Here is a 14,857-nt window from a genome sequence, read left to right as displayed (position 1 = left end):
AATGATATACAGGGTGTCTCAAAAATATTGGTACGTTTAGGGGAGGTAGGTAACATCTAAAGGAATGTGAATTGCATAGGAACCCATAATCGGAAACATCACAGGAAAGTAGTAGCAGAGGCACAAGAAGCAGAAATGATACAAGACAGTAATTAGTGGCAAACATTGCTTTGACATAATATTAACAATGGAGTACGAGATGGATGCATTTCATGATGTTACAACAGTTGCTCGAAGGTTCCACTATGAGACGCGATGCATGCGTGACACCGACGCAGCATGGATTGGCAGACATGGTCAAACACATCTGGAGTTTCTTTGACAGTAGCAGCAGCGCAGACGAGTCTCGCCACGAGATCCATTTCCGTTTCCACAACGATTCATACACGATAGATTTGAGGGACCCTCACAGAAAGAAATTAAGGCTCGATAAATCAGGTGAGCGTGGGGGCCAGGCAATGGGTCCGCCATGGCCACTCCATCGACGCCCAAAACGCCTGTTCAAATGGTCACGAACACACCTTCCATAATGGGCAGGCGCCCCGTCATGTTGAAACGAAATGTTGCATCTCACATTTGCTGGAACATCGTCAAGTAACTCTGGTAGAACTTGTTCAAGAAAGATCCGATATTTAGCGGAGTTCATGCGGGATGGTAACAGGTATGGGCCGACTAAGCAGTCACCGACCATACTGGCCCACACATTTATTGCGAAGCGATGTTGTGCTGCATGGGGGTGCACACCGTGTCGTGAGCCCACACATGAGCATTGTGCTGATTGAATAAGCCTTCCCGAGTGAAATAAACCTTATCCGTGAACAAAACATAGGCTGGAAAATTCAAGGCTTGAACACTTTCTTGGAGAAACCACTGTGCAAAAACCACACGTGCAGGATGATCTTGGGGGAACAGTAACTGAACCCTTTGGAGATGAAAGGGGTGTAAGGAATCGTCGTGCCGGACACGCTGTACACTGCAATGAGACACTCCTAAGGCAGAGGCAACGGCATGTGTGCTGGTAGTAGGATTATTCTGGACGGCATTCAACACACTTTCTTCTGTGGCAGGAGTTTGCGTTGAACGTGGTCTGCCTGCACTACTCCTGTTACCTCTAAATGACCCATAATCGCACAAATTTTGATGCACACGCCCAAACAAACGGTGGTCCGGTACATGTCTGTCTTGGAAGCGTTGTCCATAAATTCGTTGAGCGGCTCGTCCATTGCCCTCTGCTAATCCATACACTAGGTGCATGTCTGCCAGCTCACAGTTCGTATATCGATGCATGCTCTTCATGCGGCGACTACTGCTCGAATGAGTAAACATGAAATTTTCCCTCTCACGAACTGATAAACAGCGCCGTCTACCGACTTACGGATGACGTTTCCGGTTATGGGTTCCTATGCGATTCACATTCCTTTATATGTTACCTACCTCCCCTAAACGTTTGTACCCATATTTTTGAGACACCCTGTATATTCAAGCTCAGGTGCAGTTGAATTTGAATAAAAAAGTGATCATTTGTGGTATATGGCATAATTATTAAATATTCTTATTTCAAAACTTAAGTGGAAGGAAGGGTGTGAAATGTGAAGGTTGTCAAAAAGACTATTATTGGTCATAGGTAAGAACCTAATACTGCCCTCTGAAGTGTACATTACCCAGTCTTTTCATTGTGTGGTACTGGTACTGGTACACAATATAGACATCAGAAACTTACCGAGTTTTTTTTATTTATTAGAATTCTTTTGGTTCAGTTGGTTCAATTTATCCTTGTGTGCTTATAAAGTAATTAAATGTTTCATATAGTAAAGTGTGTTTTATTAAGTATTCTTAATGGCATTTTCACACAATGTTGTTCCTCTTCTCAATCTTAATTAAAGCCAAACATTATTGTAAATTGTGGCTAACGTACTGCATATGTTTAGTAAATGCCTTGAAAATATTAATGTTTTCCCAAGATTATTTTACTAGATATCTATAACCATTTTTTTTCTAAATTAAAGCCTTATTGATTTGATATCAACTATTTCAATCTGTTGCCCTAATTTATTAATTAAATTTTAATTAATTATTTCATATTATTAGGTGCACAGTGCCCAATCCTTCCAGAAATTCAGAATGGTTTTGTAGTGGATGCTCAAAAGTCATTTTATTTTGGGGATGAAGCAAAAGTCCAGTGTCATAGAGGATATAGGCTTGAAGGCGGTTCATTTATTACATGTGGACCAAATCAGAATTTTACTAATTTACCCATGTGTATAGGTAAATATATTAACTACATTAATGTTGTTTATTTTAAGTTTAACAAAAACTGGAAATGGTAGAGCAAACTTAACAGTTAAATCAATTTGAAATTAATTTTTATTTGCAAAGTTATTTGTTGTTTGTTTACCCTTTATTGTCCCACTGCTGGAGAAAAATTTTTCCCAGAGTTATCCTTTGTTCTGTCTAAAGGCTGGCCATCTAGCTCCATTATGTCTTCTCAATTTATCTCTTTACAGTAAAATGTCAGTATAACAAATGCCAGATAATGAAACATTAATTATCATAAAATCATTTTCCAAACCTGCCAATTTACTGTGTATCTTCATGTACAAATGTTTCATTTTAATGAATGTCATAGTAATGAAATTATCACTTTTGTGCAATAAAAATTCATATTGCTACAGAAAAATATAATCATTATAACAAAATTTCGAAAAAAAATCTTTAAATCTTTTTTTGGTTTTTAGAATCTGACAATGCTGTAGTGATGTACTAACAGTTATTTACTTGTTCGAGATTTTTATATGTGACTACTACCACTAAGTCATCCTTGAGTAATTTCAGAAGTAATAGGCGCCTCCGTAGCTAGGTGGGCAGGAGCGGCAGTGCGTAGAACACACTTCTTGATTAGACTGGGGTTCGAGCCCGTGACCACCAAATACGGAGGATGCGGAAAGGTTAGGGAATGACCACCACATATCCCTGGAGCAATATGGCCTTAGTTGCTAATGCTCCTAAAAAAAAACCAAATAACAAACAAACAAAAACAAATAGGAAATAATAGGAGCTCCCAAAAGTCGCGGGTTCGAATCCCACCTCGAGCTTGGATCAGAGTAGTGCAAGAACTTTGGGAGGAACATTATGGCCACAGAAGCGATGCACCAACAACTAACAAAAAAAAAAAAAAAAAAAAAAATAGGAGCTGTTTACCTAGAGTTATATATTTAGTGAAACTGGTAGATGCCACCATTGCATTGAAATTACATTTTTTTAACAGTTTATGTGAAGTACAGTTGTTTACATCCTGCATGATGCCAGCTCTCCGTATTTATGACTGTGAATCTGGTTATCTGGTTGTTTCCCTTGATGTGAGCCATTCTCCACCCAACTAACGTAATATGAATGGTGACAAAAGAGTTTTGCCATCTTTTTGAAATAACTCAATTTTACTCTATCTTTTTCTTTTTGCAAAAAAGATAAAAAAAAATTGGAATCTGGTTTAGTAGTGTATATTTCTGTTTATTTTCATTAATGACTTGATCGTCAGGTATGCCAGTCTATAATTGTAGAATAGAAATACATGATAATAGTGTAGTTCCCTGTAACATGTGGTCATTTCATAGTACTTACAAATGTAATTAACAACGTATTTCAGTAGGACGCAAAAGAAATATGATAGGAAATTTCAGAAAACACATACACAAGATTTTTCATGCACAGTACAATTTTGATACAACATGCATCTTCATACCGTGGTTTCAGATATATTACAAGTATGATCGTGTCCAAAAAATGAATTATGAAAAAAAAAAAAAAAAAAAAAAAAAGTGTGTTAAAAGAACTAACAATTTCATATGAGAAACTGGAAAAAGTGAATACTGTATACTAATATCCACTGTACATCCTATTATTGTATTTAAAAGAGGGCTTTAAAAGAGAGCTAATTTTAATTAGCTAAAATTTGGCTGTATATCCACTTCAATGTATTCAATATTCAGTTGCAGAGAAGTTTTTGTAAACAACAGGACTCTTCAGAGACTAATTACTGTAGACACCCAGTTTGTCCCTTCAGCTAGAGATGCAATAAAAGAGTATATTAGTACATCAGTGAATGCTAATTATAAACAGCTACATCTGGAGGGGATTATGGCTACCATTTATCATTTATATTTACTTTAGTTATAAAGTAAATTTTTGTAATTAATAGCACGACTAGAAGTAATATCCTTACTTCAGGTAGAAGTTACACTTAGGATAGAAAATCTGCTCAAGGCTGAACTAGACAAAAATATACATGAACTGACAAGTGATTAATGGACAGAGGCGGATTTAACAGCGGGCACACCGGGCACGTGCCCTGGGCCCCGACTTCTGAAGGGCCCTGCAAAACCCCAACTTTACACTTTTTTCTAATGACACCAAGTTTGGTTTCATATGTGCAATTTTAATTATGTAGAAGTTTACAATCGGCGGTAAAACCTGATAGTATGTTTATATTTGTTTATTTTCATTATTTCGTTACTACGCTACATACTATACACATACTACGCTGCATACTATACACATACTGAAATCAACCACTGAAATCTCAGGAAACTAGGTGGCAGGACCTGCCAGAGTACTTATTTAAAATATTGGTGTACCTGGTCTGCCTCCACGGGGCGAAGTGTGGGCAACGTCTGGCCTCAGCAGAGGCCTGGCGGCTAAATGGCCAGAAGAACAACGGTACACAACGCTACTCATGTACAATATCCATACACTTTTAAATCTCTGGCCTTTACAGCATACTGTATCACACGACAATGTAAACTACGTGGAGATGGGGGGAACCCCTGGTGCCGTTTGACCCCAAACACACTTTACACTATACACATACTATGCTGCATACGCCCAGCGTGGCTGTGCTACTGCTCATCAGACAATAGAATCGTATTTGCTATTTTGTACTTACAAAGGTTCTCCTGCAGTGCAGACTTACGATATACTCAAATACGCGTATATTGTTGAAATTAGAAAGAATTAAGATAAAATTAATTCCTGTTGTTACATCAGCGCCTGGATTTTCGTAGTTTATGAATAATTTTTGAATTTTAATTAATCATTAATTTATTGCACTATAACGAAAAATCTCTTCTCTAGTATTCTTATCATTCAGACTATTAAATTTTATATTTTTCTTTTCATTGGTAGGCTACAAATGAAATTTTTTTTAAGAGGCCCAATATTTTCTTCTGCGTCCAGGGCCTCAACTGACCTTAATTCGCACCTGTTTATGGAGAAACCATGTGACTTTACTTGGCAATTTGATAGGTTGCACAGTTTGTCTTTGATTTAGTTTTCTCAAAACATGGTAAATTCTAGGGCATCAGAAATAAATACACCGAAAAATTAGTAAATCAGTAGGGCTAAAGTAATTGCAACTAAAAGAAAAAATTATACAGTTGAAGAAAAGTTAAAGATTATCAAAAGAGTTAAGAGTGGTGAAACAAAATGCAATATATTTTACAATTGTGGAATTCCAGAAGGAACGATCTGCTTTTGGATGAAAGAGGAAGAAAAATTGTATTCATTTGTAGACGCCATTGAAGATGAAGTTGGCCTCCAAAGAAGGAAAACTAGACCGTGAAAACAGTATCTGCTTTTGGATGAAAGAGGAAGAAAAATTGTATTCATTTGTAGACGCCATTGAAGATGAAGTTGGCCTCCAAAGAAGGAAAACTAGACCGTGAAAACAGTAATGGAGACCAATTTTTTAGTAGGGAAAAGGAGGCAATGGTGAGGCCGTGCTTTAAGTACTTTGAGTACGGGTCTGGAGGCCTCATTTTAGGAAGGATATAGAGTTGCTTGAGCAAGTACAGAGAAGGGCAGCAAGGCTGGTGAGGGGAATAAAGGGTGGTTCTGCAAATTGTAGCTTCTGGAGACTAGGCACCTGCAAGGTGATCTGATTGAGGTGTATAACACTGTTTTTCTTTGCATCCTTTGCCAAAGATTTCTCATAATCTGCCTTCGCCTGCCTAACCTCCTTTGTGACTTGATTACAGACTAGTTTATACCTGCCATAGGCTTCTGTGTCGTGTGATAGTTTATATGCATCCCATACATTCTTCTTCTCTGCCACTAGCCTCATTAATTCATCTGACATCCATTTAGGCCTAAACCGTGAACAGTATTTCTTAGTTGGAATGAAAAGCCTAGTAGCCTCCAAAATTATGTCACTGAAGGCGTTTCATTTAGAATTCACTGTTGGTAACATCATCAATTGATCCCACTGTACAGAATTTAAAAACTGTCTGAGACCTCTGTTGTCACCTTTACGAAAGCAAAAGCCCTTCCCTTTAGCCATGATGGTAGTTATATCTTTAAATAATTCCCACATCAATACATTGTGATCACTGTCGCCCAGTGGTTCCTTTATCTGCAGATTTTTAATGCATGAAGTATCACTACTGATAATCAGATCAAGGGTATTACTCCCTCTGGTTGCCTTGCGAACATGTTGCTGTAGAAAAGAGTCATCCAATAAATCCACAAAAGTCTTGGTAGTGTGCGAGTGACCAATCCACAAGTTCCAATCAATATCTGGAAAGTTAAAATCTCCCATTATAAGACATTCTGATTTACTGGCCCACTCTATTTCTCTGCACAATTGCTCATTATACTCACAATTGCTCATTATACTCAGATTCATTAGGCCTAAAACACACACCCACTCTCATTTTTCCTTTCCCAGTGCTTATTCCACACCAAACAGACTCAACACTGCATTGTCCACCAGCATCATTTCGATGCACTTCCTTAGATTTTATGTGTTTCTTAACTAACAGCATAACCCCTCCTCCTCCCTTCCTGTCCTGTCTATCCTTTCTATACACATTGTACTCCCCAAATTCCAACTCTGCACTGTCTATATCTGTGTGACACCATGTTTCTGATATCCCAACAATATCTGCCTTTGATGTCTTGACTAGCACTTCATGCTCATCAAATTTATTAACTATACTCCTAGCATTGGTGTACATGTAAGTATACATGCACCTGTTCCTGCTCCTAGCCACCCTAACACAGCCCATGTATTTACTTGTTCCACTTTGACTCCCAGCAGTCCTGGAAATCTCCATTACCTTGATTTCCAGTCTGCTGCCCATTCTAATAGAAGCCAATTGAGTCAATCATTTACTTCCTCCATTTAAATGTTTTTAAAACAGGAACAATCAAATATAACTGCAAAATTTCAGTTTCTTTTGGAATGATTTCTGTATCAGTTGAATATATTTATGGCCACAACTTATTCCAGCTTCTTTGTATTGTCTGAACTGGAACATCATTCCAGGCATCAGCGACATTGAAAATTGTGACTTTTATAGTGTAGCTTTTCCAATATGCTATCACATTTAATTTATTTTCAAACAAGTTCTTGAATGAACAATTTGCAATAACGACTTTTAATACTCTCAATCACACCTTGGTCCAATGGGTGAATAAGAGATGTTTCGTTTGCTGGCAGAAAGTGTCATGATATTTTGCCATCATCACTTCTTAAATCACATACATGTATGGGATGAGTAGGCACATTGTCATCAGTAGCATTGCATATTGTGGTAAACCTTTTGATTCCAAATATGATCTTACACATGGTACAAATATTTTATGAAACTAATCATGAAATATATCTTTGCTCATCCATGCTTTGTTTTGTGAGAAATATTTAACTGGCAAAGCCTTTAAATTAATATTTTTAAATGGTCTAAGCTTTTTTGGTTTTCCTATAACAACCTAAAGCAATTTATGATTACTGCTGGCATTAGCACATACTAGTGATGCTACATAATAGCACATTATAGTGATGCAATATTTTTGCATCTTATATCCTGGTGCCATACGTTCAGTCATTGAGGCCATGTCTTTTGAGGTAGTGCCTTCCTATTAAGGCCAGTCTCATCACAGTTGTATATTTGGTCTTTAACTAAACTTTGATCAGCTATTTCCTTCTGTAGTTTTTTATTATAAACCAAAATTGCTGTGCTATCTGCACTTAGCTTCTCACCCTGGATCGACAACTGCTGAATACCATGGTGAAACTTAAATTTGTCCAACCATCGCCTAGTTTTTTTATTTTTATTTCAGTGGCTTTTTTGATTATTATAGATTGCAATAATGGAATTCTTTGGCAACTTTTTTGAACAAACTATTGAAACATTGCAGTATCCAATTGTTCATTTTTAGCAAGCTTCATTGTATTATGACTTTTAATATTACTGTCAGTGGTTTTCATTTTCAACACGTGAAAATTTTCAGTTTTTTCTGCATCACCGTTTACATCATTTACTGTCATTCTTCCTATTCCATAAACCAATGCTGTTCTTGTAGCACTTTCACATTTTCTTAGACGATTGATTATTTCAATTTTTTGTGTTAATCCCAATATTGCTTATGTTTCTCTTTCACTTCAATGGGTTTACTAAATAAAAATTATTAAAATATGAAACAAGAGGTTAAAGTGATACATGGTGCTAGTATCACAATGCATTACCGCGTAGTGGGGTTAAGTGACAGTTAACAGAGACTGATAGTAAATAGGGTGATGGACAATCGAAATTCTGCTGTATATGTTATCAAATTACTTTTTTGCATACAGTTACTTTGTCACTGTATCATAGTACCCAATCGAATTGGTCAGACAAGATCTGCCCTTAACAAAGATCTACCAAACCCATGCTGTGACTGAAGTATAACACCACTACTTATTATTACATCGTGGTATCCAACTTGACCAGACAAGATCTCCCCCTAATACACCCATGCTTGCCGACCGGGCTAGCCGGGTGGGTAAAGTGCCTGCCTGGCAACCCAAAGGTCGCGGGTTCGAATCCTGCCTCGGGCTCGGATCAAAGTACTGCAAAAACCTTGGGAGGTGCATTATGGCCACAGAAGCCGATGTGCCAACAACTACCAAAAAAAAAAAAAAACACCCATGCTTTGACTACAGTATATTTGCATTACAGGCATTCCAGCTCAGGTAGTCCTGCATTACTTCTTTAATTAGTGACTGCATTATTTTTCTTGGAACAGAAGCTAAGCTAACACATGTAATTACTCATATCACCTTTTGATCCCCCACCCCCCCATTCTGAATTGGGGATACATTTTCACATCTACAGTGCTTAGGGACATCCCCTGAATCGAAATATGCTCTTATAATTATGGCTAAGGGTTTGCTTCCTCGTTTAATATAATTGGATAGATCCCATTCCTTCCAGGTGCCTTTCCTATGTTTACTTTTAACAGTTTTTCTTCTGCTTTCTGCTCACTTATCACAAAATCATATAGCTCCCTGTTAGAGTTTGATAAACTTCAGACATCTCCCTCTCCATAAAGAATTCTGCTTGTGTGAAGTAGATGCAAAATACCTATTCAACCCGTCAGCAGCCTGAGCAGGATCATCAACAGTTAAACCATCGACATCAAATGAGCCAATGTACTTCAGCCTCTTTCTTCTGGCAAGGTGTTGAATGACCACGGCTCATTGATGCTCGAGATGAGTGAAGCTCTCCCGGATGGTATGTGGCAAAAGAAGGGCAACTGTGGTGCAACTAGCCGGTAATTTGAATGCTGGTGACAGGAGTAATGGGTCACATCACACAGTACATTGAACCCTGCTGAAAATGGGGCTGTGTAGCTGCAGGCCGCTCCGAGTGCCCATGCTAACCACTGTTCACTGGCGACAGCACCTAAAGTGGGCAGGCAAGCATCGAAACTGGAACTTGAGTGATTGGAAGAAGGTTGCCTGGTCCGATGAATCACATTTCATGTTGCACCTTGTGGACGGCTGGGTACGTGTGCATCATTTACCTGGGGAAGTGATGGCTTCTGGATGCACCGTGGGACGAAAACAAGCCGGTGCTGGCAGTGTCATTCTTTGGGTAATGTTCTGCTGGGATACCCTGGGTCCAGTCATCCACGTGCCAGGCACTCTGACGTCTACCACCTACCTAAATAAAAACCATCATAGAGCAAACCATACACATTGCAGCAATTCAAGAGCCATATTCACACAAGGGCCTAGTCAAGGGGATACCCCCTGTCATATCGGCTAATCCAATCAAACCCAATAACAGTGGGACACGGCAGCAATGCCAGAAGATGGATCTGGGCTGCCATTGTCATAGCAGATCCCACCATCACAGTAATCAAAGTCACCTCACTGTGCATGATGCATTCTGCTTGTGCCTGCCCGGAGGGCAGTTTTGGCCAGCTCTTTGTTATATCCCTCTACTGCCAGTGCTCACAATCAGCTATATGCTGACTACTTGGAGGTAGCACTGAACAAGCTTAGAAACAAAAGCGTGCTTATCCTGGCTGATGTCAACGCTAACTCGACCCTCCGGAACAGTCCTTAAACTGATGAAAAAGGACAGATCATAGAAGAAATCATTCTCACTCACAGACTGTAGGTACTCAGTACCCAAGGATAATCCCCCAACCTGTGTCATCACGCCGGTTGGTACCTCATACATTGACGTCTCTTTAGCTACCCCAGCTGTGGGATAGAAGATGCAAAACTGGAAGGTACAACCCGCGATCTCAGCAAGCGACCACAATGCCACAACCTTCTCTGTACTTCAGCATACAAGGCATACAAGAATATACCACATAGATCAATGCAGATTCCAAACAAAAACAGAATTGGGAGAAATTTGATGTTGATGTTCCTCTGTTAATTCCTCCCTAAAGGAGGAATTAACAGAGGAACAAGTAGCTGCCCTACAGACTCTGAACACAGAACAACACATACTGGAATTACAAGATAAGATCAAAGCAAAGCATCAGTGAAGCTGAGAAAAAGAAAAAAGTATCACGTCCCTTGGTAGACAGTGACCCTTACTGAATTCAACAATGCAGGACAACAAGAAGGGAGTATCAAAGAGCTCGATGAATATGAACTAGGCCACAAGATGAACTCAATAACTTGCAAGACAGGTAGAGACAGGCAAGAAGATGCTACAACAACAGAAAAAAGCAGCCTGGGAAAGGCTAATCCAAACAAAGGAAACATAAACATACAAAAGAGTAGGAGACCGGCGGAATTACTTAACAAGTACAGGTCACTGATGAAAAAAAGCCGTGAATTAGGGTTGAATTTGAAAGTGTCTGCAATTCTGCCCAGACACGATAGGAGGGAGTATATGATGAGAGCCCTGTCGATCAATTCGGCCCTGGAAAGATTGTGCAGGGCTCAAGGGGTCGAATTTTTTTCAGCCTGGTCTGTACTTGTTAACAGGAGAGACTGCTTCTACAGGGATGGGATACACTTAAATAGAAAGGGTGCAAGAATGTTTGCTGATGCTATTGAGGCAGTGTGAGGTGGGTCGGAAACTGCTAGATTGGGGGGATACATGGACTAATAGATTAACAATAGCCACTGGCAGAGGAGAAAGTGATTCTTGCACTGCTTCTATTGGAATGAGCAGCAGCCTGGAAGATAAGATGCAGGATATTTCAGAGACTGCCTGCTGGGAATCATGGGGATACAAGTAAACACATGGGTTGTGTTAGGGTGGCTAAGAGGAAGAGCAGGTGCATGTATACTTACGTGTACACCAATGCTAGGAGTTTAGTAAATAAATTTGATGAATTTGAGGTATTGCTCAAAATATCACCTTATATCTGTGTGACGTGGTGTCACACAGATATAAGGAATGCAGAACTGGAATTTGGGGAGTACAATGTCTACAGAAAGGATAGAAACGATAGGAAGGGAGGAGGGGTTATGCTATTAGTTAAGAAACACATAAAATCCAACGAAGTGAAGCCAGTCGACATCACTGGACAGTGCAGTGTCGAGTCAGTTTGGTTTGACATAAGCATTGGGAGATCAAAATTGAGAGTAGGAGTGTGCTATAGGCCTAATGACTCTGATGACTATAATAAGAAACTGTACAGAGAAATAGAGTTGGCCAGTAAATTAGAGAGTCTTATAATGGGGGATTTTAATTTCCCAGATATTGACTGGAATTTGGGAGCTGGTCACTCACACACTAGCAAGGCTTTTGTGGATTTATTGGATGATTGTTTTCTACATCAGCATGTTCGGGAGGCAACTAGAGGGAGTAATACTCTTGATTTGATTATCAGTAGTGATTCTTCATGCATTAAGAATCTGCAGATAAATGAACCACTAGGTGGCAGTGATCACAGTGTTCTGAAGTGGGAGTTACTCAAAGAGGTAACTACCATTAGGGGTAAAGGGAAGGGGTATTGCTTTCGTAAAGGCGACTACAATGGACTGAGACAGTATTTAAATTCTATACAGTGGGATCAACTGATGATGTTACCAACAGCAAATTCAAAATGGGAAGCATTCAAAGAACTTATCTTGGAAGCTACTAGGCTTTACATACCAACTAAGAAATATTGTTCAAGGTTTAGGCCTAAATGGATGTCAGATGAACTAATGAGGCATATGGCAGAGAAGAAAAATGCATGGGATACATACAAATTAACACGTGACACAAAAGCCTATGATAGATACAAGTTGATCTGTAACCAAGTTACAAAGGAGGTTAGGCAGGGGAAGGCAGATTACGAGAGATCCTTGGCAAGGGATGCGAAGAAAAACAGCAAAGAGTTCTTTACTTATGTAAACTCTGAAGTAAGGGGATGAATCAGATTGGTCCACTTGATATCGATGGATCAACTGTTGATGATCCTGCTCAGGTAGCTAACAAACTAAATGAATATTTTGCATCGATATTCACACATGAGGAGTTATTCAGCGAGGGGAATGCCAGAGGTGTATTCAACTCTACCAGTAAGCTAGAGAATCTTGTAATAACTGAGAGTAAAGTGGAGGAGAAATTGTTGAAGATAAACACAAGATGCTCTTACGAAGAAAGGCTTAAGTTTTGCGAATTACAGTGTCTGGAGACTAGGCACCAGTGAGGTGATCTGATAGAGGTGTACAAAGCCTTGAATGGTTTGAGCATGCTCAATGCTGATGGGATTCTTCCTCTTGCTCAGAATAATCACCTGAGAGGGCATAAATTCAAATTGAGGAAAGACAGATGTAGGATAGATGTGCGGAAATTTGCCTTTAGCCAGCGGGTGGTTGGTAGGTGGAATAGACTTCCATCCTTTGTCGTGGAAGTTGATAGCCTAAATAAGTTTAAGGCTCAGCTGGACAGGTATTTCGAACGAACAGAGGGGTGAAGTGGAAGTGGTTATTTTTTATTTATTTATTTTACTTTTTTTTTTTTTTTTGGCTGATGCTGCATAAGCTTGCTTTCTTGCATCAAATGCCTCTACTAATGCTAATGCTAAACCCATGGGGCTAGTCTATAAACTGCTCAACAACAATGTCCCCTCACAGGAAATATATCACAGGACGTCCAGGGAAATACCTCCACAAATGACTGGGCAGAAACCATCAATGTGATCCTGGACACAATCACCTATCAAAAGCTGGAACATGAAGAGACATCATACCAAAGAGAAATGAGACGACAAAACAGAGCATATCAAGGACCCCCAGATGAACTACCATTCACTTTGGAGGAAATAGGCCAAGCCATAGCCACTATGAGAAATGGGAAATGCCCAGGGCATGATGCCTTGGAGGTGGAGATCCTGAAGAGGGCATGGAAAGTGGCCTCCCTGTGCCATCCAAAGTGCCCTCAACTCCTGTTTCTGGCAAACCTCAAAATCATCCTGTAAAGTCCTGACAAATCTCAGCATGACTCTACTTCATATCATTCGATCGCTCTCCTCCCAGTCATGGGCAAAGTTCTGGAAAAGGTCATTGCAGCCAGACTGATTCACACCTACAAAACAAAAGGCCTATACTCATCAAAGCAGTATGGATTCACCCTCGGGTGCAGCACAGAAGGTGCCATCTCAGAATTGATTGCCACAAGAGATAACTCTAACAGCACGTACCTCCTAGCCATCTTCGTGAACTTTGCGGGGGGGGGGGTCTTTGACACACACTCTGGTGGCAAAGCGCCCTCGCGAGGTTCGGGGAAGCCGCCATTTCTGCTCCACTTTTCTCCTTGCTTTCTGATTACTTCTGTGACTGGGAGGTGATGGTTCGGAGTGGTGTTCAGGAAATCTGAAGAAAAATCACAGGGAGATGCCCACAAGGCTCAGTCTTGGGCCCACTCTGTTGGAACCGTGTTTTCAACACCTGGTTACATAAGACCTTCCAATCAACAACATTAATAGCTTTCGCAGACGACCTCACTATTGTCATGGCTGGCAACTCCAGGAGGGAGATAGAAAATAATGCAAACCAAATCCTAGAAGAGCTTGCCACATGGGCAGATAAACACAAATTGAATGTATCCACAAAAAATTCGACACAAATGCTGATCAAGGGAAAACTCAATAGAGAGCTCCCACCACTCGTCAAGTACAAAGATCAAACAATCAAATATACACAAACAACTAGATACCTAGGCATCATGTTAGATGAAATGCTCAGCTTCCTCCCACACACAAAATACTTAAGAGCTTTCTGATGGCCCTCAAGCAAATAACCAGAAGAGAATGGGGCCTAAAAGCCCACACATTAAGGTTATAGTATAACTGTGTTTTCCTTTCTATTCTTACTTACAGAGCAGGTGCATGGGGATATAGAGCAAACAAGTGATAATAACCAAACATCTGGAACAAGCACAAAGATTGGCTCTTAACTATGTCAAGGGCATGTCGAACAACTTCAACAATGGCATTACAAGCTCTACTACTAGCAAAAATGCCAGAAAATCTGGAAGTACAATTCAGATACCTGAAGTACAGAATAAACAAAGGAATACCCACGACTATTGAAGACATCACTGTTGACCTGCAGGCTGAAAAGAAAACAGAAATAGCA

General features: G+C 39.8%; 1 protein-coding gene across 1 annotated transcript in view; it reads left to right on the top strand.

Moving 5' to 3' along the window:
* The window catches only part of LOC150081645 (uncharacterized), a 981,095-nt gene that overhangs the window by 267,621 nt on the left and 698,617 nt on the right, over positions 1-14,857 (top strand). The window contains exon 15 of the mRNA XM_090380575.1: positions 2,089-2,265. Within this exon, the coding sequence (XP_090236701.1) occupies positions 2,089-2,265 (177 nt within the window). The remainder of the gene's footprint in view (positions 1-2,088; positions 2,266-14,857) is intronic.

The sequence above is a fragment of the Mastigoproctus giganteus genome, chromosome 8 (assembly GCF_048544385.1).
Source record: "Mastigoproctus giganteus isolate SK-2022 chromosome 8, ASM4854438v1, whole genome shotgun sequence".
Classification (NCBI taxonomy): domain Eukaryota; kingdom Metazoa; phylum Arthropoda; class Arachnida; order Uropygi; family Thelyphonidae; genus Mastigoproctus; species Mastigoproctus giganteus.
Note: the sequence above shows the minus strand (reverse complement) of the source record. Positions and strands in the feature narration are given on the sequence as shown.